The following is a 22,497-nucleotide window of genomic DNA, read 5'->3' on the forward strand; positions in this document are numbered from 1 at the left end:
CTTCCAATTAAGACATTGGCAACCAGGTGAGGAGAGATCCTTACTAATTAGTGACCGTAATTCATCAAGCACAAGGGTGGAGCGGAGAAACTCCGCAGAAACTCTGCCCTCCTTGGAATGAGTCTTACATGGGGCAAGGCTATATTCGTGAATTGACTTCTGAACTTGTTATATAGGCTGTCAATGGCCTCAAGTTATTGATACAAACCTGAGAAATTAATTGTATTTATCACTGCGGACATATGTCAATAGTTAAGTTAAAGTGTGCTTTCGTGACAACTGAGTCGGAATAAAACAAGGTCAAAACATGTCAGTGATCTTCAAGCCGGAACTTCTGAGCTCTAGAAAGATGCGTGAGGTCCCGAATTCCGAGTTGGATCACCTTTAAAAAATATTTTTCCCATTTGGAGCTCGTTTGTCCCAAGATCCCAGTTGTCGTGAAAGCACTGAAGTCCGAGTTCACAGTTGATGTGAACGCGACAAACGTCCAGACTTCAATCAATGACCTTCAGTCAGGAGCGCACTTTGGAACTGCAGGACTCTTTAGTAACCATGCAGACAATTGAAGTTCTGAAGTGAGTACTTTAAGTGTTTAAATAGGGCGTAATTAATCAAACTACTGCATAAGAGTATATTCATCGCCTATAGATGTGATAAGACTAAAGAGGTCAAGGGAACGCAGACAGTCGGGATAAGAAGGACTGCGGGTTGGCGGCGCACGTTCAACAAAGTGGATATTCGTCAAATCGTGATCGATGTATTGTAACAGGCCCACAATTTGGTTACCATTGTTCAATTTGGATATGTTTGGCTGTTTTCGCTGAATAACATTTCGAAATCATCCCCTTTCCGGTTTAGAATGAGTGACCGCAAAATGCTAACTCCCATTTGTATAAACGGGTAGCATAGTTGGGATAGAGAAATCTGGGTTTGGAGGCATGTCGTTTTTAAAGGTGCACATGCAGAAATCGCTCCGACATTTTCTTGGTACAAACATTCTAATAGTTCGCCTAATGTCCGTTTTATTTGACTACATGCAAGCATGTTATGATAATCTACACTATTTAAAAAGTTGTGAAATATATTTTCCATTACCACATGTAAAAAAACGGTAGCCTAGATGAAAAAAAACAACTAATTTGCTTACATGGTGAGATTATGGCCAAAAGAGCGAAATGTTTATTTGTCAAACGGCAGCCAAGCATTGATGATCATATCACCAGAATGAGACTCTATTTAGTATATTGCAACAAGGCATCAAGTTCATCACCTTGCACTTTCATCATAATTGATTGAATCGCTAGCCTAATAAACTGCATGCTTTCCCAACGAGTAGTAGTGGACGGACCAAACGACATGGCATTACTTGATTCCAAATTTACTTTGATTATGTTGGCTATTACATAAATATTTGCGCATAAAAGCATTTCCACTGACATTTCTCGCATAATTAATTTTACAGACAAAAAGATCGCACCTTGTCTAGCGTGTTTTGTCGACATTTAGAAAGTTTACCTACAAATGTTCTGTTTTCCTCAGGCCTGTCATGTTGTTTTAATATGTACTTTACGCGCATAGATTGGTTGAAACCTGGTTTGTGACACTAACCTTTTTTTAAATGTCCTGGTTGTTTGTGTGTTGTATTCCAGACAGGCCCTCTCCAGCCTGGATCCTACCCAGCAGCAGCAGCTCTTGGTGGCCGGGTCTGCGGTGGCCGTGGGCGGGCTGCTGACCTGCTATTACTGGGTGTATCAAGGCACGAAGACCAAGCGCATTCCAATAGGGGATGGGTGGTGGGGGGCAGGAGAGAAGCCTCAGTCAGAGGATGAGAAGGTTTTCCCCTTTCAGGTCCAGACTTCCGATGAAGAGATACAGGTAGGATAATAAGGGGGTGCAACTTTATATCAAGTTCATAGTTGCTGCAAGTCTTACTGTCAGTTTCTGGGCACTAACTGGTTCAATCCACTTTGTTTTAACTTAATTTGCCAACATATTGTGACATGGAATCTATATGTAAAATACATTTAGATTGGAAAGAAGTAAACTGTTGTTTGAGGGTGAAATTTCAACCACAGGATTATGACATCATGATAACCATATTTCAACAGGCAATTGTATAAAATGTTTAATTTGTATATTTAGAACAATGTCAGATCATCATTTCTATACACTGTCGGGAAAAAAACAATAGGCTGGACAGCACCTCCTGTTGGAGAATTGATGTATCAACAGCTACCCTTTGGTGTCCCATCCAGGGTATTATCCAAGCACAGCCATTATATTTATCACAGACTATTACAAATGTGCTATCGTGAGAAGGATTGTTGTGAGATCTCCAGTTAAAAATTAAATAGATTCACTGTCGCTATTAAAGTCATTCCAATGGGAAGGTGAAACAGAGCAAATTAAATGGGACCGTACTTTCTCTCATACATCATCAATGAAACGATAATAGTGAGTAATAGTGACAAGTAGCAGGAGCAATAGATACTAATATATACATGTAAACAGGAGGAATAGTGACCAGTAGCAGGATCAATAGATGGTAGTGGCAATCAATTATCAACAGCCGTTCAACAGACTAATACATTTAATCAATGATAATTTTAGCAGCAGTGTAAATTGTCTGAGCGTTTAGAGTCCGTGTGGATGGACAGAGCCCGTGTGGATGGACAGAGCCCGTGTGGATGGACAGAGCCCGTGTGGATGGACAGAGCCCGTGTGGATGGACAGAGCCCGTGTGGATGGACAGAGCCCGTGTGGATGGACAGAGCCCGTGTGATGGACAGAGCCCGTGTGGATGGACAGAGCCCGTGTGGATGGACAGAGCCCGTGTGGATGGACAGAGCCCGTGTGGATGGACAGAGCCCGTGTGGATGGAGAGAGCCCGTGTGGATGGAGAGAGCCCGTGTGGATGGAGAGAGCCCGTGTGGATGGAGAGAGTCCGTGTGGATGGACAGAGCCCGTGTGGATAGTCTGTGGGGGAGGGAGAACAGTATTTGTTAGCTGTTTGATAGTGTCATGGCCAGCAGATAGAAGTTGTTTTGGAGTCTGTTTGGCTGGGCCTTGATGCAACAGTACCCCCTGCTGGACGGGGAGCATGGAGAACAGTGATCCTCAACTGCAATCTTGGTCATTTGGTTCTATCAGATGAAGCACTGTGATAATACATTAATCTGTTGTATGAATAAACAAAATATCTGACATTGTCTTCCCAATTTGCAGTAATATACATTTCGGTAACAATTAAACCAAAAATCAGACATTGTTTTTCCATTGGAATTTGGTTGTACTTTTATATGGTTGACAGTGTAGTGAAAACACATTGGAAATTCAATTAACTTTTATCTTTTTGAGTGGGGGAGTATAAGGTTGTAATCTCATTGATCGTCTCATCTAAATATTATCCATGTTGAAATGACGTGGTGTGCCCAGTGAGTTATGGTTGAGTATCTTTTAATTTCATGTGTAAATCAAGGGAACATGTACCTTTGTGACCACAACAGGCCTAACACAGGTCTTCCTCCTCCTCCATCATCATCCTCCTCTACAGGACTTGTATGACCGTATTGAAAGGACCCGGTACACTGAACCACTGGAGGACACAGGCTTCCAGTACGGCTTCAACTCTACCTACCTGAAGAAGGTGGTCTCCCACTGGAGGCATCAATTTAACTGGAAGAAGCAGATTGCAATACTCAACAAGTATCCTCAATTCAAAACCAATATCGAGGGTTAGTAGGCCTTGATGATCACATCATGATCTTTATAGCGGCAGTTTCTGTCTCTCACTCTGTGTGGCATTTGTCAGACATAATCATTAAAGTCAGTTTAAATGTTGATCTAAAGAATAAGACCTTTATAAAAGGCTCATACATGCTTATAACAAGTTACCCCAATGTTTTACCCACTGCTCCCCGTCCTCTAACCCCTGACTCCTCTTCCTTCAGGATTGGATGTACACTTCATCCATGTGCGTCCACCTCACCGTGAGGGCCAGAGGGTGTTGCCTCTAATGCTGGTGCATGGCTGGCCTGGCTCTGTCTATGAGTTCTATAGGATCCTGCCCTTACTCACCAACTCGCTGGACAGTCTGGCTTTCGAAGTCATCTGCCCCTCCATCCCAGGATATGGCTTCTCCGAGGCCCCTCATAAGCAAGGTGAGGACTCGCTTATGTGGCATAAGCATTCTTTAAAGCAGGGGTGTCAAACTCATTCTGCCGCAGGGGCCTCATTCGGTCTTCGACGAGGTCCAAACGGCTGCACTGAAAAGGTGTTATATATTTATATATATACTCGCTGTCAATAACTGACAGCCTCGCTTTCATTTAGGTGAATATTAGCGAGCTGGACACAGTCAAGAAAGTGTACAAATGTACACTGAACAAAAATCTGAATGCAACATGCAAAGGGTTTCATGTTTCATGTTTCATGAGCTGAAATAAAATTACCCAGGCATTTTCCCTACGCACAAAAAGCTTTTTTCTGAATGTTGTCCACAAATTACTTTACATCCCTGTGGCTTATCAACTTACTGATTAAACAGCATGATCATTACACAGGTGCACCTTGTTCTGAGGACAATAGAAGGCCACTCTAAAATGTACAGTATTGTCACACAACTCAATGACACGGATGCCTCAAGTTGTGAGGGCGTGTGTAATTGGCATGTTTGCTGCAGGATTGTCAACCAGGAATGGCCACCAGAGCTGTTGCCAGAGAATTGAATGTTCATTTCTCTACCATAAGCTGCCTCCAACATTGTTTTAGAGAATCTGGCAGTACATCCAACCGGCCTCACAACCACAGACCACCTGTAACCGTGCCAGCCCAGGACCTCCACAACCGGCTTTCTCACCTGCGGGATCGTCTGAGACCAGCCACCCGGACAGCTGAATAAACTGTGGGTTTCCACAACTGAAGAATTTCTGCACAAACTGCCAGAAACATCTCAGGAAGCTCATCTGCTCGCCCGTCGTCCTCCCCAGGGTCTTGATCTGACTGCAGTTCGGCGTCGTAACTGACTTCAGAGAGCAAATGCTCATCTTCGATGGCCACTGGCACGCTGGAGAAGTGTGCTCTAAATGGATTCATCCAGGTTTCAACTGTTCCGGGCAGATGGCAGACAGCTGCATGGTGTCGTGTTGGCGAGCGGTCTGCTAATGTCAACGTTGTGAACGGAATACCCCATGGTGGGGGTACGGTCAGTCATGAGCTGCGGACAACATTTGATGAGATCCTGAAGCCCATTGTCGTGCCATTCCTCCTCCACCATCACCACATGTTTCAGTATGATAATGCACGGCCCCATGTCTCAAGGATCTATACGCAATTTCTGCAAGCTGAAAATGTCCCAGTTCTTCCATAGCCTGCATACTCACCAGACCTATCACCCATTGAGCATGTTTGGGATGCTCTGGGTTGACGTGTACAACAGCATGTTCCAGTTGCCACCAATATCCAGTACTTTGTACAGTCATTGAAGAGGAGTTGGACAACATTCCAATCAACAGCCTGATCAACTCTTTATTTTTTTTATTTTAATTAATTTTTATTTCACCTTTATTTAACCAGGTAGGCATGTTGAGAACAAGTTCTCATTTACAATTACTACCTGGCCAAGATAAAGCAAAGCAGTTTGACACATACAACAACACAGTTACACATGGAGTAAGACAAACATACAGTCAATAATACAGTATCAACAAGTCTATATACGATGTGAGCAAATGAGGTGAGATAAGGGAGGTAAAGGCAAAAAAAGGCCATGGTGGCAAAGTAAATACAATATAGCAAGTAAAACACTGGAATGGTAGATTTGCAGTGGAAGAATGTGCCAAGTAGAAATAAAAATAATGGGGTGCAAAGAAGCAAAATAAATAAATACAGTAGGGAAAGAGGTAGTAGTTTGGGCTAAAATATAGATGGGCTATGTACAGGTGCAGTAATCTGTGAGCTGCTCTGACAGCTGGTGCTTAAAGCTAGTGAGGGAGATAAGTGTTTCCAGTTTCAGAGATTGTTGTAGTTCGTTCCAGTCATTGGCAGCAGAGAACTGGAAGGAGAGGCGGCCAAAGAAAGAATTGGTTTTGGGGGTGACTAGAGAGATATACCTGCTGGAGCGTGTGCTACAGGTGGGAGATGCTATGGTGACCAGCGAGCTGAGAAGGGGGGACTTTACCTAGCAGGGTCTTGTAGATGACATGGAGCCAGTGGGTATGGAGCCAGTGGGTTTGGCGACGAGTATGAAGCGAGGGCCAGCCAACGAGAGCGTACAGGTCGCAATGGTGGGTAGTATATGGGGCTTTTGGTGACAAAACGGATGGCACTGTGATAGACTGCATCCAATTTGTTGTGTAGGGTATTGAAGGCTATTTTGTAAATGACATCGCCGAAGTCAAGGATTGGTAGTATGGTCAGATTTACAAGGGTATGTTTGGCAGCATGAGTGAAGGATGCTTTGTTGCGAAATAGGAAGCCAATTCTAGGTTTAACTTTGGATTGGAGATGTTTGATGTGGGTCTGGAAGGAGAGTTTACAGTCTAGCCAGACACCTAGGTATTTGTAGTTGTCCACGTATTCTAAGTCAGAGCCGTCCAGAGTAGTGATGTTGGACAGGCGGGCAGGTGCAGGCAGCGATCGGTTGCATTTAGTTTTACTTGTATTTAAGAGCAATTGGAGGCCACGGAAGGAGAGTTGTATGGCATTGAAGCTTGCCTGGAGGGTTGTTAACAGTGTCCAAAGAAGGGCCAGAAGTATACAGAATGGTGTCGTCTGCGTAGAGGTGGATCAGAGACTCACCAGCAGCAAGAGTGACATCATTGATGTATACAGAGAAGAGAGTCGGTCCAAGAATTGAACCCTGTGGCACCCCCATAGAGACTGCCAGAGGTCCGGACAATATGCCCTCCGATTTGACACACTGAACTCTATCAGAGAAGTAGTTTATGAACCAGGCGAGGCAATCATTTGAGAAACCAACGCTGTCGAGTCTGCCGATGAGGATGTGGTGATTGACAGTGTCGAAGGCCTTGGCCAGATCAATGAATACGGCTGCACAGTAATGTTTCTTATCGATGGCGGTTAAGATATCATTTAGGACCTTGAGCGTGGATGAGGTGCACTCATGACCAGCTCTGAAACCAGATTGCATAGCAGAGAGGGTATGGTGAGATTTGAAATGGTCGGTAATCTGTTTGTTGACTTGGCTTTCGAAGACCTATAGATATCGGTCTGTAGCAGTTTGGTCGAGAGTGTGCCCCCCTTTGAAGGAGATGTGTCCCTACATTTATTTTTGTAAAGTTATTTGTGACCAATAAAAAGCATGAGTTGGCACACACCAAGAGAAATACTTAGTTTAGAGGTGCTGAACGACGGTGAATGAACTAACTTTTGGTTCAACCGTAATGCATCAATTATGAGAGAGAGACTTAAATATATTTTTAAAGGTTTACGCGACCAACATATGCATATCTGTGTTCCCAGCCGTGTGAATTCCATATAGCAGGGCTTAGTGACTTTATTTAAACTGATTTCCCTTTCATGAACTGTAACTCAGTAAAATCTTAAATTCTTGCATTTTGTGTTTTCATGTTTTTGTTCAGTGTGGATCCATGATCATTTCTACACAGTTGTGATTTGGTTTTAGTCATTTTAAAGTATATCGAGTTTGTCCCCCCCACTTCGTTGGACTGATTGGACGGGGGCTGTATGTTTGACACCCCAATTCTAAAGAACTGTGATGGCATAGACCAGTTTTTTTGCAAACGGCGAAACATGTTCTGTCACTTTGTTTGTTGCAAGAATTTGAGCTGGACATTTCCATATATTGTGCTAAGTGACTCATTATGTATCTCTATCTGGTTCTATCAACTCCACACCACAGTAATACAGGGTTAGGTTACAGTAACCCCATCATGACAGGCTGGAGGAGTTGTAGAACCTAGAATAGCAATAAATATCCCACTAATACTGTTTCTTTTTTTTTATTAATCAAGCAAGGAGATTGAAGGTTTTGTTTTTGTTATTTTCTCTTGACTTTTTAACTCAGCCCTCTTTAGTAAAGGCACTATTAGTTCACTACACTAGGAATAGATGGGTTACTAAGGGCTATAGTCTTCTGTGGTGTCATACTAAAGTATCTGCTCTTCTGTGGTGTCCCTCCAGGGTTTAACACTCTGGCTGCAGCGAGGGTCTTCCACAAGCTGATGGAGCGTCTGGGTTTCTCAGAGTATTATCTGCAGGGAGGAGACTGGGGCTCACTCATCACTACTAACATGGCCCAGATGAAGCCAGAGTAAGAACAATTCTCCTCTTTTCTAGATAAGTGCACTTGCACATTCCCCTTCATGGATTTTAAAGAATATAATTGATGTAACCATTGGCTGGAGTGAGTTGCCAGCAGTGTCTAATCCATGAGGGGGCAAAACATGTAGATTTGTTGATCTGTTAGGTGGGAACAATAATGGTGGAAGCACCAGACCCTTCACATCTGCAAATATTGAAGGGTTAGGGTGGTGTATCCCGATCTCGCTCCTGGGGACTCCAAGGTGTGCACATTTGGGTGTTTGCTGTACAGCACTACACAGCTGATTTAACTCATCGAGATTGAGTATTTGAATTCACTGTGTAGTGCTAGAGCAAAGAAGAACACAACGTGTTCCCCTTGTGGTCCCCAGGACTGAGTTTGGGAAACGCTAGGTCACGGGGACATTTAGTGTACACAGAATAACATGTCTTCAGAACATCAACACTGTAACCATCAAGCAGACAGATTTCTCTGTTGGATGACCACATGTTATATATCTTCTCTTCCTGTGCTACTGTGTAGGTGTGTGAAGGGTCTCCACCTCAACATGTTAACTAGCAAACTGAGGGGCTTCGGTGTCCTGTTTTCAATCCTGATTGGCCGCTACCTGCCCTGGCTGGTTGGGTTCACCCGGGAGGATGTCAGGAGGTTGTTTGGTTCAGTAGGTTTCATGGAAAGGAACTTCTATGAGATCATCAGAGAGACTGGCTACCTGCACATCCAGGGCACCAAGCCAGACTCCGCTGGTGAGAATGTCATCACACAACTTTTTTTTACCTGATATTTCACCTGGCGTTTTGATGATCCACAACTCCCAGGCTTGTTGTTTGAGCATGAGACTGAATGGACTGCTTTGTTGGTCAGGTTTTACCATCGGTCTGTAGTACTCGTCACACCACCACACACACCTGGTGATATGCTTGATCCAGACTTGCTGCAGCTCTCTGTCCCCCCGATTGCTGAATCATTAACCCATATTTTTAACTTGATGATTTATATCTGGCACTGGCACCAATGTTTGGAAGACGGCCCATGTACTCCAACCTTCGAAGGTGGTGACCATTGTGCCCTAAATCATTATTGGCTTATTTCTAAACTTTCTTGCCAAGCTAAAGTATTAGAATCCTTGATTAAATCAGCCTTTGAAAGCACTTCATGGCTACAAACCTTGAGTGCTACGGGTCGTTAGTCATTTATGCAGGTTACCTTGGCCTTTCTTGGGCACAGGGACTGTGGTAATCTGCTTGAAACGTGTAGTTATTACAGACTCTGTCAGGGAGAGGTTGAAAATGTCAGGTTAGACACTTGCCAGTTGGTCAGCGCATGCTCGGAGTACACGTCCTGCTAATCCGTCTGGCCCTGTGGCCTTGTGAATGTTGACCTGTTTTTAAAGGTCTACTCACATCGGCTACGGAGAGCATGATCACACAGTCGTCTGGAACAGCTGGTGCTCTCATGCAGCTTTTGTTCCACAAATAAGGTCCATCTTCAAAATGGTCTTACATTTTATGTTTTGGGCATTTTATGTTTTGGGCAATTCAGAAAGCTGAGTGATGACCTTACTACAGATTAATGTTTTTTATTGTTTTTCTTTCTTTTTGGGGTTTGTATTTTGTGTGTATTGTATATATTTCAGGGCTGTAAAAGAGACCATGGTTTCAGTATGACTCCCTGGTAAAATAAACAAATGCAAGGACACACAGACCTCTGATAGTTTAGCTGTAGTTGTCGTACTAATCATATTGTGAAATGTCTCCCCCTGCAGGTTGTGGACTGAATGACTCTCCAGTAGGCCTGGCTGCTTACATACTGGAGAAGTTCTCCACCTGGACTGACTTCAACAACAGGGACTTGGAAGATGGGGGGCTGGAGAGGTACAAGCTACAGTGCAGCCGGTTTACTTTGGGTTGTGAGTGTAGAAAAATATACTTTTTAGGGGGTAAATATATTGCTGTCCCATCAATTACTCTTAATCAAATGATGGTCAGATCTGCCAAAAATGTAGGGGAAACTTTCAATACAACTTTATTTGTCCCAGCAAAACAATGAACCTATTCTATTTGCATGAACATGTTGCCTTGGTAGCATCCATTCACAGTCCAATTCACATGTTGCCTTGATAGCATCCATTCACAGTCCTATCACATGTTGCCTCGGTAGCATCCATTCACAATCCTATTCACATGTTGCCTTGGTAGCATCCATTCACAGTCCTATTCACATGTTGCCTTGGTAGCATCCATTCACAGTCCTATTCACATGTTGCCTTGGTAGCATCCATTCACAGTCCTATTCACATGTTGCCTTGGTAGCATCCATTCACAGTCCTATTCACATGTTGCCTCACAGTCCTATGACAGCAAATGGGACAAACTGAAACAGGGACTTCCTGGGTTGTATTTACTAGTGCAAACAATAGAAAAACATTTTGCAAACAATAGAGAATTGGAGAATGAATAAAACCCTTTTTTTTATTTATGTTATACCCCTTTTTTGTGGTATCCAATTGTTTTGTAGCTACTATCTTGTCTCATTGCTACAACTCCCGTACGGGCTCGGGAGAGACGAAGGTTGAAAGTCATGCGTCCTCCGATACACAACCCTACCAGCCGCACTGCTTCTTAACACAGTGCACATCCAACCCGGAAGCCAGCCGCACCAATGTGCCGGAGGAAACATTGTGTACCTGGCAACCTTAGTTAGCGTGCACTGCACCCGGCCCACCACAGGAGTCGCTGGTGCGCGATGAGACAAGGACATCCCTACCGGACGACGCTAGGCCAATTGTGCGTCGCCCCACGGACCTCCCGGTCGCGGCCGGTTACGACAGAACCTGGGCGCGAACCCAGAGTCTCTGATGGCACAGCTGGCGCTGCAGTACAGCGCCCTGAACCACTACGCCACCCGGGAGGCCCCAAACCCAGGGCTGTTGATTGGTTCATTGAGAGAGCCTGGTTCCTGTCTTCTAGGAAGTTCACCCTGGACGACCTGCTGACCAACATCATGATCTACTGGACCACCGGCTCCATCGTGTCCTCCATGAGGTTCTACAAGGAGAACTTAAAGACCAACATTGACAACAGACTGGATAATAAGTGAGTTTGTATGTGTGGTGGCATAGTTCTCCAGTATGACACGGGCTGTTCCTACAGGGCCTGTCCATTTAATATGACACGGTCTGTTCCTACAGGGTCTGTCCCTTTAATATGACACGGGCTGTTCCTACAGGGCCTGTCCATTTAATATGACACGGGCTGTTCCTTCAGGATCTGTCCCTTTAATATGACACGGGCTGTTCCTACAGGGTCTGTCCCTTTAATATGACACGGGCTGTTCCTTCAGGATCTGTCCATTTAATATGACACGGTCTGTTCCTACAGGGTCTGTCCATTTAATATGACACGGTCTGTTCCTACAGGGTCTGTCCCTTTAATATGACACGGTCTGTTCCTACAGGGTCTGTCCAGTTTAATATGACACGGGCTGTTCCTACAGGGTCTGTCCAGTTTAATATGACACGGGCTGTTCCTACAGGGCCTGTCCAGTTTAATATGACATGGGCTGTTCCTACAGGGTCTGTCCAGTTTAATATGACACGGGCTGTTCCTACAGGATCTGTCCATTTAATATGACACGGTCTGTTCCTACAGGGTCTGTCCCTTTAATATGACACAGGCTGTTCCTACAGGATCTGTCCCTTTAATATGACACAGGCTGTTCCTACATGATCTGTCCATTTAATATGACACGGTCTGTTCCTACAGGGTCTGTCCAGTTTAATATGACACGGGCTGTTCCTACAGGGTCTGTCCAGTTTAATATGACACGGGCTGTTCCTACAGGGCCTGTCCAGTTTAATATGACATGGGCTGTTCCTACAGGGTCTGTCCAGTTTAATATGACACGGGCCGTTCCTACAGGGCCTGTCCCTTTAATATGACACGGGCTGTTCCTACAGGGCCTGTCCAGTTTAATATGACATGGGCTGTTCCTTCAGGGTCTGTCCCTTTAATATGACACGGGCTGTTCCTACAGGGTCTGTCCAGTTTAATATGACACGGGCTGTTCCTACAGGGTCTGTCCAGTTTAATATGACATGGGCTGTTCCTACAGGGTCTGTCCAGTTTAATATGACCTGGGCTGTTCCTACAGGGCCTGTCCAGTTTAATATGACACGGGCTGTTCCTACAGGGCCTGTCCAGTTTAATATGACATGGGCTGTTCCTACAGGGTCTGTCCAGTTTAATATGACACGGGCTGTTCCTACAGGGTCTGTCCAGTTTAATATGACATGGGCTGTTCCTACAGGGTCTGTCCAGTTTAATATGACATGGGCTGTTCCTACAGGGCCTGTCCCTTTAATATGACATGGGCTGTTCCTACAGGGTCTGTCCAGTTTAATATGACATGGGCTGTTCCTACAGGGTCTGTCCCTTTAATATGACATGGGCTGTTCCTACAGGGCCTGTCCCTTTAATATGACATGGGCTGTTCCTACAGGGCCTGTCCCTTTAATATGACATGGGCTGTTCCTACAGGGTCTGTCCAGTTTAATATGACACGGGCTGTTCCTACAGGGTCTGTCCAGTTTAATATGACATGGGCTGTTCCTACAGGGTCTGTCCAGTTTAATATGACATGGGCTGTTCCTACAGGGCCTGTCCAGTTTAATATGACCTGGGCTGTTCCTACAGGGCCTGTCCCTTTAATATGACATGGGCTGTTCCTACAGGGTCTGTCCAGTTTAATATGACATGGGCTGTTCCTACAGGGTCTGTCCAGTTTAATATGACACGGGCTGTTCCTACAGGGTCTGTCCCTTTAATATGACACGGGCTGTTCCTACAGGGTCTGTCCAGTTTAATATGACATGGGCTGTTCCTACAGGGTCTGTCCAGTTTAATATGACCTGGGCTGTTCCTACAGGGTCTGTCCAGTTTAATATGACATGGGCTGTTCCTACAGGGTCTGTCCAGTTTAATATGACATGGGCTGTTCCTACAGGGTCTGTCCATTTAATATGACATGGGCTGTTCCTACAGGGTCTGTCCAGTTTAATATGACACGGGCTGTTCCTACAGGGTCTGTCCAGTTTAATATGACATGGGCTGTTCCTACAGGGTCTGTCCAGTTTAATATGACACGGGCTGTTCCTACAGGGCCTGTCCAGTTTAATATGACACGGGCTGTTCCTACAGGGTCTGTCCATTTAATATGACATGGGCTGTTCCTACAGGGTCTGTCCAGTTTAATATGACACGGGCTGTTCCTACAGGGTCTGTCCAGTTTAATATGACACGGGCTGTTCCTACAGGGTCTGTCCAGTTTAATATGACCTGGGCTGTTCCTACAGGGTCTGTCCAGTTTAATATGACATGGGCTGTTCCTACAGGGTCTGTCCAGTTTAATATGACATGGGCTGTTCCTACAGGGTCTGTCCAGTTTAATATGACCTGGGCTGTTCCTACAGGGCCTGTCCAGTTTAATATGACCTGGGCCGTTCCTACAGGGCCTGTCCAGTTTAATATGACCTGGGCTGTTCCTACAGGGCCTGTCCAGTTTAATATGACACGGGCTGTTCCTACAGGGCCTGTCCAGTTTAATATGACACGGGCTGTTCCTACAGGGTCTGTCCAGTTTAATATGACATGGGCTGTTCCTACAGGGTCTGTCCCTTTAATATGACACGGGCTGTTCCTACAGGGTCTGTCCAGTTTAATATGACACGGGCTGTTCCTACAGGGCCTGTCCATTTAATATGACACGGGCTGTTCCTACAGGGTCTGTCCAGTTTAATATGACACGGGCTGTTCCTACAGGGCCTGTCCATTTAATATGACACGGGCTGTTCCTACAGGGTCTGTCCAGTTTAATATGACATGGGCCGTTCCTACAGGGTCTGTCCAGTTTAATATGACACAGGCTGTTCCTACAGGGTCTGTCCAGTTTAATATGACATGGGCCGTTCCTACAGGGTCTGTCCAGTTTAATATGACATGGGCCGTTCCTACAGGGTCTGTCCAGTTTAATATGACACGGGCCGTTCCTACAGGGTCTGTCCAGTTTAATATGACATGGGCTGTTCCTACAGGGTCTGTCCAGTTTAATATGACACGGGCTGTTCCTACAGGGCCTGTCCATTTGATATGACACGGGCTGTTCCTAAAAAAACAATAAGACACTATTATAATACATGCCAAGGGACGTATAGTACATTTTGTAGTTTTATGTGATCCTTGTGGGACTTGAACACATGATCATTCTTGCTTTGTGTTATGATAACAGGCACCCAATAATGAGATGTTCTAGGTGGTTGTTTTCCACCTACTTTAGTTGAATGCAATGATTGTGAGACAACTGTCTTATGTCTAAAAATGTAAATGTGGTGTTTGTTAACCTGTCTCTTGTGTCCTCAGCACGGGGGTGTATGTGCCTACAGGTCTGGCGGCGTTCCCCAACGAGGTAAGGCACGTGCCCCAGTCGTGGGCCAGAGACAGGTTCAGGAACATCTACTCCTACTCTTTCATGCCCCGAGGAGGCCACTTCGCTGCCTTCGAGGAGCCACAGCTCCTGGCTGACGACCTGCTGCAGTTTGTGGAGAAGGTGGAGAGTTGATGGATACAATAGGTCGACTCCACTCCTGCCAAGTGCCTGGAAGAAAAACCAGCAGGACTGCAGAACGTGATGACACTACAGCTTGGAATTGTAGCTTTGTACTAAAAACATTTAAATGTTAAACTAAGATAAAAAATCAGAAGCACTGTCTGATTATCAGGTAAATACTTGGTCAATCAGTGATGTTAACACTGCAATATGATCATGCTCAGTGATTGTGTTGGTGTAATATTAAGGCTATACAGTCAACATAATGGACCTATACTCTAATAATGAAATGATCAGCACTTTAATACAGATGTCTTGACATTGATAACAAATGTCTTCCAGATTGCAAAAAAAAACTGTGTGAAAGATGTCTGTTCTTGTCTTGTTGCAATAATGCGACAGGGTGATCAATGCTCCTGTGGTAGCCCAGTGGTTAGAGCGTTGGACTAGTAACCGGAAGGTTGTGAGTTCAAACCCCCGAGCTGACAAGGTACAAATCTGTCGTTCTGCCCCTGAACAGGCAGTTAACCCACTGTTCCTAGGCCGTCTTTGAAAATAAGAATTTGTTCTAAACTGACTTGCCGATTTAAATAAAAGGTAAAATAACAAAAATACTGCTATAGTATACTTCTGCTGTCCTGGGCCATATGAACAAAAAGCCAGGATAAAATTTAATAATACATTGATAAGATGAACGTACAGCACAGTTTAAAATGATCATTTAAACTAATAGTTTGATGGTTGTAGTCATTAACAATCCCCCATATGAGAGAACTGAACTCAAACTTCACATCTCTCCAGTATAGGCTACTTATCCTAAAGAACGATAAGCAAAACGCCGCCGACAAGTGATTCAGATTCAGACAACATTAATGTCCTCAGAGGCAATTCATGTGGCAGCAGTCATGAAACAGATCACATTTTAAAATAAATAGCAAAGGATATTTACAAGCAAATAGGCAGGATTTGATCAGTATGGTGGCTGTCAATGACTTTCAGTTCATCATCCCAGCTTTCTCCTAGATCAGCACTCCTACTCTGAGAAACGTTATGATCATGGCCTCCTGTCATCTCATACTATGGCTGTAGTTGGGAATCTTTTCATTGTCACTTGCTGAAGCCTTTGATAGCCATGGGGGTCCTGAAACCACACAACCCTGCCAGTCAGTCTGCCCTCCTCCCAGAGAGGGCCCAGACCTAGAGACACAAGACAGAGCACTAACGTGTCTCTAAACCCGTGTGAGGACCTTAACATCCAGTTTAGGTCGGAACCACCCCACAGTCCCTATGGGCCAGAACCATGGCCCTGTGCCGGACAGGTTTAGCGTCAGACAAGTCAAGTTCCCTTGTTTTTCGGCCTACGTTGACTGACCCAGGTCATATTAGACAGGTGTCGTACATTAACTAAAACATTGACCATTCTGCCGCATTCGGAGTGCGTTAATAAATTCACTGGTCTATATTAAGACATTTCAACCGAGGAAACTACGCTACACAACGAACGACCAACATTTTGTCTTCGTTCAACTGATTAAAAGAGACGGACCTGTTTCTGAGCCTTGACAACCTTGGCCATCTGCCAAACATACAGGTCGTTTGTTCCCTTGTTGTATTCGGCCACGGCGAACTGCAGCGCGTCTCTCGTAGCTTGGTCCTTCATATCTGCGTCCACGACGCCCCCCGGGCCACTATGAATGCCACCGTGAGCAAAACAACGACGATCTTCCAATTCATGAGCATTTTCCCGTCTGATATCGGTCTTTATTGCAACTCTGATCGTATCAAGCAGTTACACCACAACACATCCTCGCCTCAGATGACTTTTATATGAACGTGTTGAGGTCACTTCTGATTGTTGAGGGGTGGGGCTTAATTCTGAATCCACTAATCACTTCAATTAAAAACCTAACGCCTCCATCACACCGACAGTGAAGAGTTTGTGCTAATTGGTAGAAAGCATCGTCTGGATTTGTGTGCAACAAAAGTTAACCATTCACCTTCTGCTACCATTTCTGTCAAACCATTTAATGCATACAGTTTAGAGTGGCATGTCCCGTTTTATTTGCTTGTGTAACGGATGTGAAACGGCTGGCTTTGTTATCGGTGACGTCACTTGCTCTGAGACCTTGAAGTAGTGGTTCCCCTTGCTCTGCAAGGGCCGCGGCTTTTGTGGAGAGATGGGTACCGATGCTTCGAGGGTGACTGTTGTTGATGTGTGCAGAGGGTCCCTGGTTCGCGCCCGGGTATGGGCGAGGGGTCTAGAGTTATACTGTTACACTTGGTTGTAGGCTTCAGCTATATAACTCATAACGGAAATATATTATTAAATGAGAGCCTGCACAGCAATGGATTTCTTAAAAAAAACTATTTCTCTTTTATATAAGTGACGCTAAACTAAATGGGACTAGGCTTTGTCTTTGGGGAAGATTCTAGCATTAAGCCGACAGTTAGACCACAGTTAGAAGTTACCAGTGTCTTTGACATGAGCTAGGCCTGGCAAGGAGTGTCAAACTCATTCCACTGAGGGCCGAGTGTCAGCGGGTTTATGTTTTTTCTTTCAATTAAGACCTAGATAACCAGGTAAGGGTAGTTCCTTACTAGTTAGTGACCATAATTCATCAATCAAGAACGAGGGTCGAAAACCCAGACACTCTGCCCTCCTTGGAATGAGTTTTACATGGGGCTAGGCTTTATTCGTAATTTGACGTATGTGCTTGCTATTTAGCATATGGTGACTGGCCTCAAGTTATTGATGACACAAACCTGAGAAATGAAATTAGAATTAAGAATTGTACTTTCTTATCATCGTGGTTATAATGTCAATAGTCGAGTGAAATGGCGCTTTCACGACAACTGGCAACTCGGGGGGGGAAACAAGGTCAAATCATGACGTCAGTGATCGGATTTTCAAGTCGGAAAGTCTGAACTCTAGAAAGGTGCGCAGTCTCCCGACTTCCAAGTTGGATCACCGTTCAAAAAGATTTTCCCAGCCGGAGCTCATTTTCCCCGAGTTCCAAGTTGACGTGAAAGCAAAGTAGTCGGAGATTTCCAGTTTCAGCTGATTTGAATGCGGCAAACGTCCAGACTTCGGTCAATGATGCACAGACAGGAGCGCACTTTGAAACTGCAGGACTCTTGAGTAACCATGCAGACAATTGAAGTTCTGAAGTGAGTACTTCTTTATGTGGATAAATAGAGCGTAATTAATCAAAGCATTGCGTAAGAGTATATTCATCGCCTATAGATGTGGTTAAGACTAAAGAGGTCAAGGGAACGCAGTCAGGATAGAAGGACTGCGTGTTGGGGGCGCACGGTCAACAAACAACTTGGATATTTGTCAAATCATGATCGACAGTTGTCTGGAACAGCTGGTGCTCTCCTGCAGCTTTTATTTTTCTTTCACCTTATTTGTGGAACTGTTTTATGTTTTGGTGCCGAGAGAGATGTGAAGTTTGAATTCAGTTTCCTAATATGGGGGATTAGTAGTACTATGTGCTGTAATGAAAGCAGTGTTGGTGTTGTGACAGTATGTAGCCTCCTAAGTTACTTTGTGACCTGTATACCTACTTGTCATCTGGTTGAAACTGTATGTCTCGTCTTGGTTTTCTATTGCTTCAAATGTTTGACTCCATCTTTCTGAAATATACAGTACTGTATTTCGGTATAAACTGGATCACTAAACTACATGGTTCATTTTAATTATACACATTTTGCAGCATACAAAGGTTTAAATTGTGTGTTCAACATCTTGTGAGTTATTGACTTGTGGATGTTAATTTGATTTGTTTATTTGGATCCTCATAAACTGACCCCTTAGTGACTGCTGGTCTTCCTGAGGTCCACAGAAAATGAATCATGGTTTCCGGGACATAGATTAGGCTTAATCTAGACCTGGACTAAAAACCATACTCAATGGAACACTACCATTGCAATATATTTTTAGTCCAGGACTAAACTTAAGCTGTGTCCAGGTCACTCCTGGGAACCAGCCCCACAAATATCAGACACTAAAACAGGAAGTGTCAAACTCGTTCCACGGAGGGCCGAGCGTCTACAGGTGTTGTTGCTCCTCCCTTGTACTTGATTAATGAATAAAAGTCACTCAATAGTACGGAACCGCTAATTAGTGAAGAACTCCACTCACCTGTTGCCTCGGTCTTATTTGAAAGGAAAACCCACAGACACTTGTTCCTCTGTAGAATGAATTTGACATCCCTGCCTTACAGGGTCGTCACAATAGATATGATTACAGCAGTATGGTATGCTGTAGCAGTAGTGCATTATCGCAACAAGACAAGAACAGACATCTGTGATTGAGGCTGCTTTCACACAGTTGTTGTGCAATCTGGAAGACATTTGTAATCTGTATTTAAATGCTGATAATTTCATTTATTTATTACAGTATAGGTCCATTATGTTGACTGTATAGCCTTAATATTACACCAACACAATCACTGAGCATGATCATATTGCAGTGTTAACATCACTGATTGACCAAGTATTTACCTGATAATCAGACAGTGCTTCTGATTTTTTATCTTAGTTTAACATTTAAATGTTTTTAGTACAAAGCTACAATTCCAAGCTGTAGTGTCATCACGTTCTGCAGTCCTGCTGGTTTTTCTTCCAGGCACTTGGCAGGAGTGGAGTCGACCTAATGTATCCATCAACTCTACACCTTCTCCACCTTCTTCACAAACTGCAGCAGGTCGTCAGCCAGGAGCTGTGGCTCCTCGAAGGCAGCGAAGTGGCCTCCTCGGGGCATGTAAGAGTAGGAGTAGATGTTCCTGAACTTGTCTCTGGCCCACGACTGGGGCACGTGCCTTACCTCGTTGGGGAACGCCGCCAGACCTGTAGGCACATACACCCCCGTGCTGAGGACACGAGAGACAGGTTAACAAACACCACATTTACATTTTAGTCATAACAGAGTTTTAGCAGTGCATTCAACTAAAGTAGGTAGAAAACAACCACCTAGAACATCTCATTATTGGGTGCCTGTTATCATAACACAAAGCAAGCATGATCATGTGTTCAAGTCCCACAAGGATCACATAAAACTACAAAATGTACTATACGTCCCTTGGCATGTATTATAATAGTGTCTTATTGTTTTTTTAGGAACAGCCCGTGTCATATCAAATGGACAGACCCTGTAGGAACAGCCCATGTCATATTAAACTGGACAGACCCTGTAGGAACAGCCCATGTCATATTAAACTGGACAGACCCTGTAGGAACAGCCCAGGTCATATTAAAAATGGACAGACCCTGTAGGAACGGCCCATGTCATATTAAACTGGACAGACCCTGTAGGAACAGCCCGTGTCATATTAAAGGGACAGGCCCTGTAGGAACAGCCCATGTCATATTAAAGGGACAGACCCTGTAGGAACAGCCCATGTCATATTAAACTGGACAGGCCCTGTAGGAACAGCCCGTGTCATATTAAACTGGACAGGCCCTGTAGGAACAGCCCGTGTCATATTAAACTGGACAGACCCTGTAGGAACGGCCCGTGTCATATTAAACTGGACAGACCCTGTAGGAACGGCCCGTGTCATATTAAACTGGACAGACCCTGTAGGAACAGCCCGTGTCATATTAAACTGGACAGGCCCTGTAGGAACAGCCCATGTCATATTAAACTGGACAGACCCTGTAGGAACAGCCCATGTCATATTAAACTGGACAGACCCTGTAGGAACGGCCCGTGTCATATTAAACTGGACAGGCCCTGTAGGAACAGCCCGTGTCATATTAAACTGGACAGACCCTGTAGGAACAGCCCGTGTCATTAAACTGGACAGACCCTGTAGGAACAGCCCAGGTCATATTAAACTGGACAGACCCTGTAGGAACAGCCCATGTCATTAAACTGGACAGACCCTGTAGGAACAGCCCATGTCATTAAACTGGACAGACCCTGTAGGAACAGCCCAGGTCATATTAAACTGGACAGGCCCTGTAGGAACAGCCCAGGTCATATTAAACTGGACAGGCCCTGTAGGAACAGCCCGTGTCATATTAAATGGACAGGCCCTGTAGGAACGGCCCAGGTCATATTAAATGGACAGACCCTGTAGGAACAGCCCAGGTCATATTAAACTGGACAGGCCCTGTAGGAACAGCCCGTGTCATATTAAATGGACAGGCCCTGTAGGAACGGCCCAGGTCATATTAAATGGACAGACCCTGTAGGAACAGCCCAGGTCATATTAAACTGGACAGGCCCTGTAGGAACAGCCCAGGTCATATTAAACTGGACAGGCCCTGTAGGAACAGCCCGTGTCATATTAAATGGACAGGCCCTGTAGGAACGGCCCAGGTCATATTAAACTGGACAGACCCTGTAGGAACAGCCCATGTCATATTAAATGGACAGACCCTGTAGGAACAGCCCGTGTCATATTAAACTGGACAGACCCTGTAGGAACAGCCCAGGTCATATTAAACTGGACAGACCCTGTAGGAACAGCCCGTGTCATATTAAACTGGACAGGCCCTGTAGGAACAGCCCAGGTCATATTAAACTGGACAGGCCCTGTAGGAACAGCCCATGTCATATTAAACTGGACAGGCCCTGTAGGAACAGCCCGTGTCATATTAAACTGGACAGACCCTGTAGGAACAGCCCAGGTCATATTAAACTGGACAGACCCTGTAGGAACAGCCCAGGTCATATTAAACTGGACAGGCCCTGTAGGAACAGCCCGTGTCATATTAAACTGGACAGACCCTGTAGGAACAGCCCAGGTCATATTAAACTGGACAGGCCCTGTAGGAACAGCCCGTGTCATATTAAACTGGACAGACCCTGTAGGAACAGCCCAGGTCATATTAAACTGGACAGGCCCTGTAGGAACGGCCCAGGTCATATTAAACTGGACAGACCCTGTAGGAACGGCCCAGGTCATATTAAACTGGACAGACCCTGTAGGAACGGCCTGTGTCATATTAAACTGGACAGGCCCTGTAGGAACAGCCCAGGTCATATTAAACTGGACAGACCCTGTAGGAACAGCCCAGGTCATATTAAACTGGACAGGCCCTGTAGGAACAGCCCAGGTCATATTAAACTGGACAGACCCTGTAGGAACAGCCCAGGTCATATTAAACTGGACAGGCCCTGTAGGAACAGCCCAGGTCATATTAAACTGGACAGACCCTGTAGGAACAGCCCAGGTCATATTAAACTGGACAGGCCCTGTAGGAACGGCCCAGGTCATATTAAACTGGACAGGCCCTGTAGGAACGGCCCATGTCATATTAAACTGGACAGGCCCTGTAGGAACAGCCCGTGTCATATTAAACTGGACAGACCCTGTAGGAACGGCCCATGTCATATTAAACTGGACAGGCCCTGTAGGAACAGCCCGTGTCATATTAAACTGGACAGGCCCTGTAGGAACAGCCCGTGTCATATTAAACTGGACAGACCCTGTAGGAACAGCCCGTGTCATATTAAACTGGACAGACCCTGTAGGAACAGCCCGTGTCATATTAAAGGGACAGATCCTGTAGGAACAGCCTGTGTCATATTAAAGGGACAGACCCTGTAGGAACAGCCCGTGTCATATTAAATGGAC

General features: G+C 44.9%; 1 protein-coding gene and 1 pseudogene across 1 annotated transcript; one reads left to right on the plus strand and one right to left on the minus strand.

Annotated features, from left to right (window-relative positions):
- Positions 1-496: 496 nt before the first annotated feature.
- LOC135523372 (epoxide hydrolase 1-like) lies at positions 497-15,536 on the plus strand. The gene is made up of 9 exons (XM_064950003.1): positions 497-575; positions 1,650-1,875; positions 3,554-3,734; positions 3,951-4,160; positions 8,164-8,293; positions 8,828-9,051; positions 10,071-10,179; positions 11,275-11,400; positions 14,722-15,536. The coding sequence occupies exons 1-9, from the start codon at positions 502-504 to the stop codon at positions 14,918-14,920; spliced, it is 1,479 nt and encodes a 492-aa protein (XP_064806075.1). The 5' UTR covers positions 497-501; the 3' UTR covers positions 14,921-15,536.
- A 3,084-nt stretch (positions 15,537-18,620) lies between these two features.
- Positions 18,621-22,497, minus strand: part of LOC135523373 (epoxide hydrolase 1-like) — a 37,313-nt pseudogene continuing 33,436 nt past the window's right edge.

This window comes from Oncorhynchus masou, chromosome 31 (assembly GCF_036934945.1).
Source record: "Oncorhynchus masou masou isolate Uvic2021 chromosome 31, UVic_Omas_1.1, whole genome shotgun sequence".
Classification (NCBI taxonomy): domain Eukaryota; kingdom Metazoa; phylum Chordata; class Actinopteri; order Salmoniformes; family Salmonidae; genus Oncorhynchus; species Oncorhynchus masou.

Coding starts and splice junctions, on each gene's coding strand:
- LOC135523372 (XM_064950003.1), top strand. CDS start 502: ATGACCTTCAGTCAGGAGCGCACTTTGGAACTGCAGGACTCTTTAGTA. Junction 4,161..8,163: donor CGAGGCCCCTCATAAGCAAG/GTGAGGACTCGC, acceptor GTGTCCCTCCAG/GGTTTAACACTCTGGCTGCA. Junction 10,180..11,274: donor GAAGATGGGGGGCTGGAGAG/GTACAAGCTACA, acceptor CCTGTCTTCTAG/GAAGTTCACCCTGGACGACC.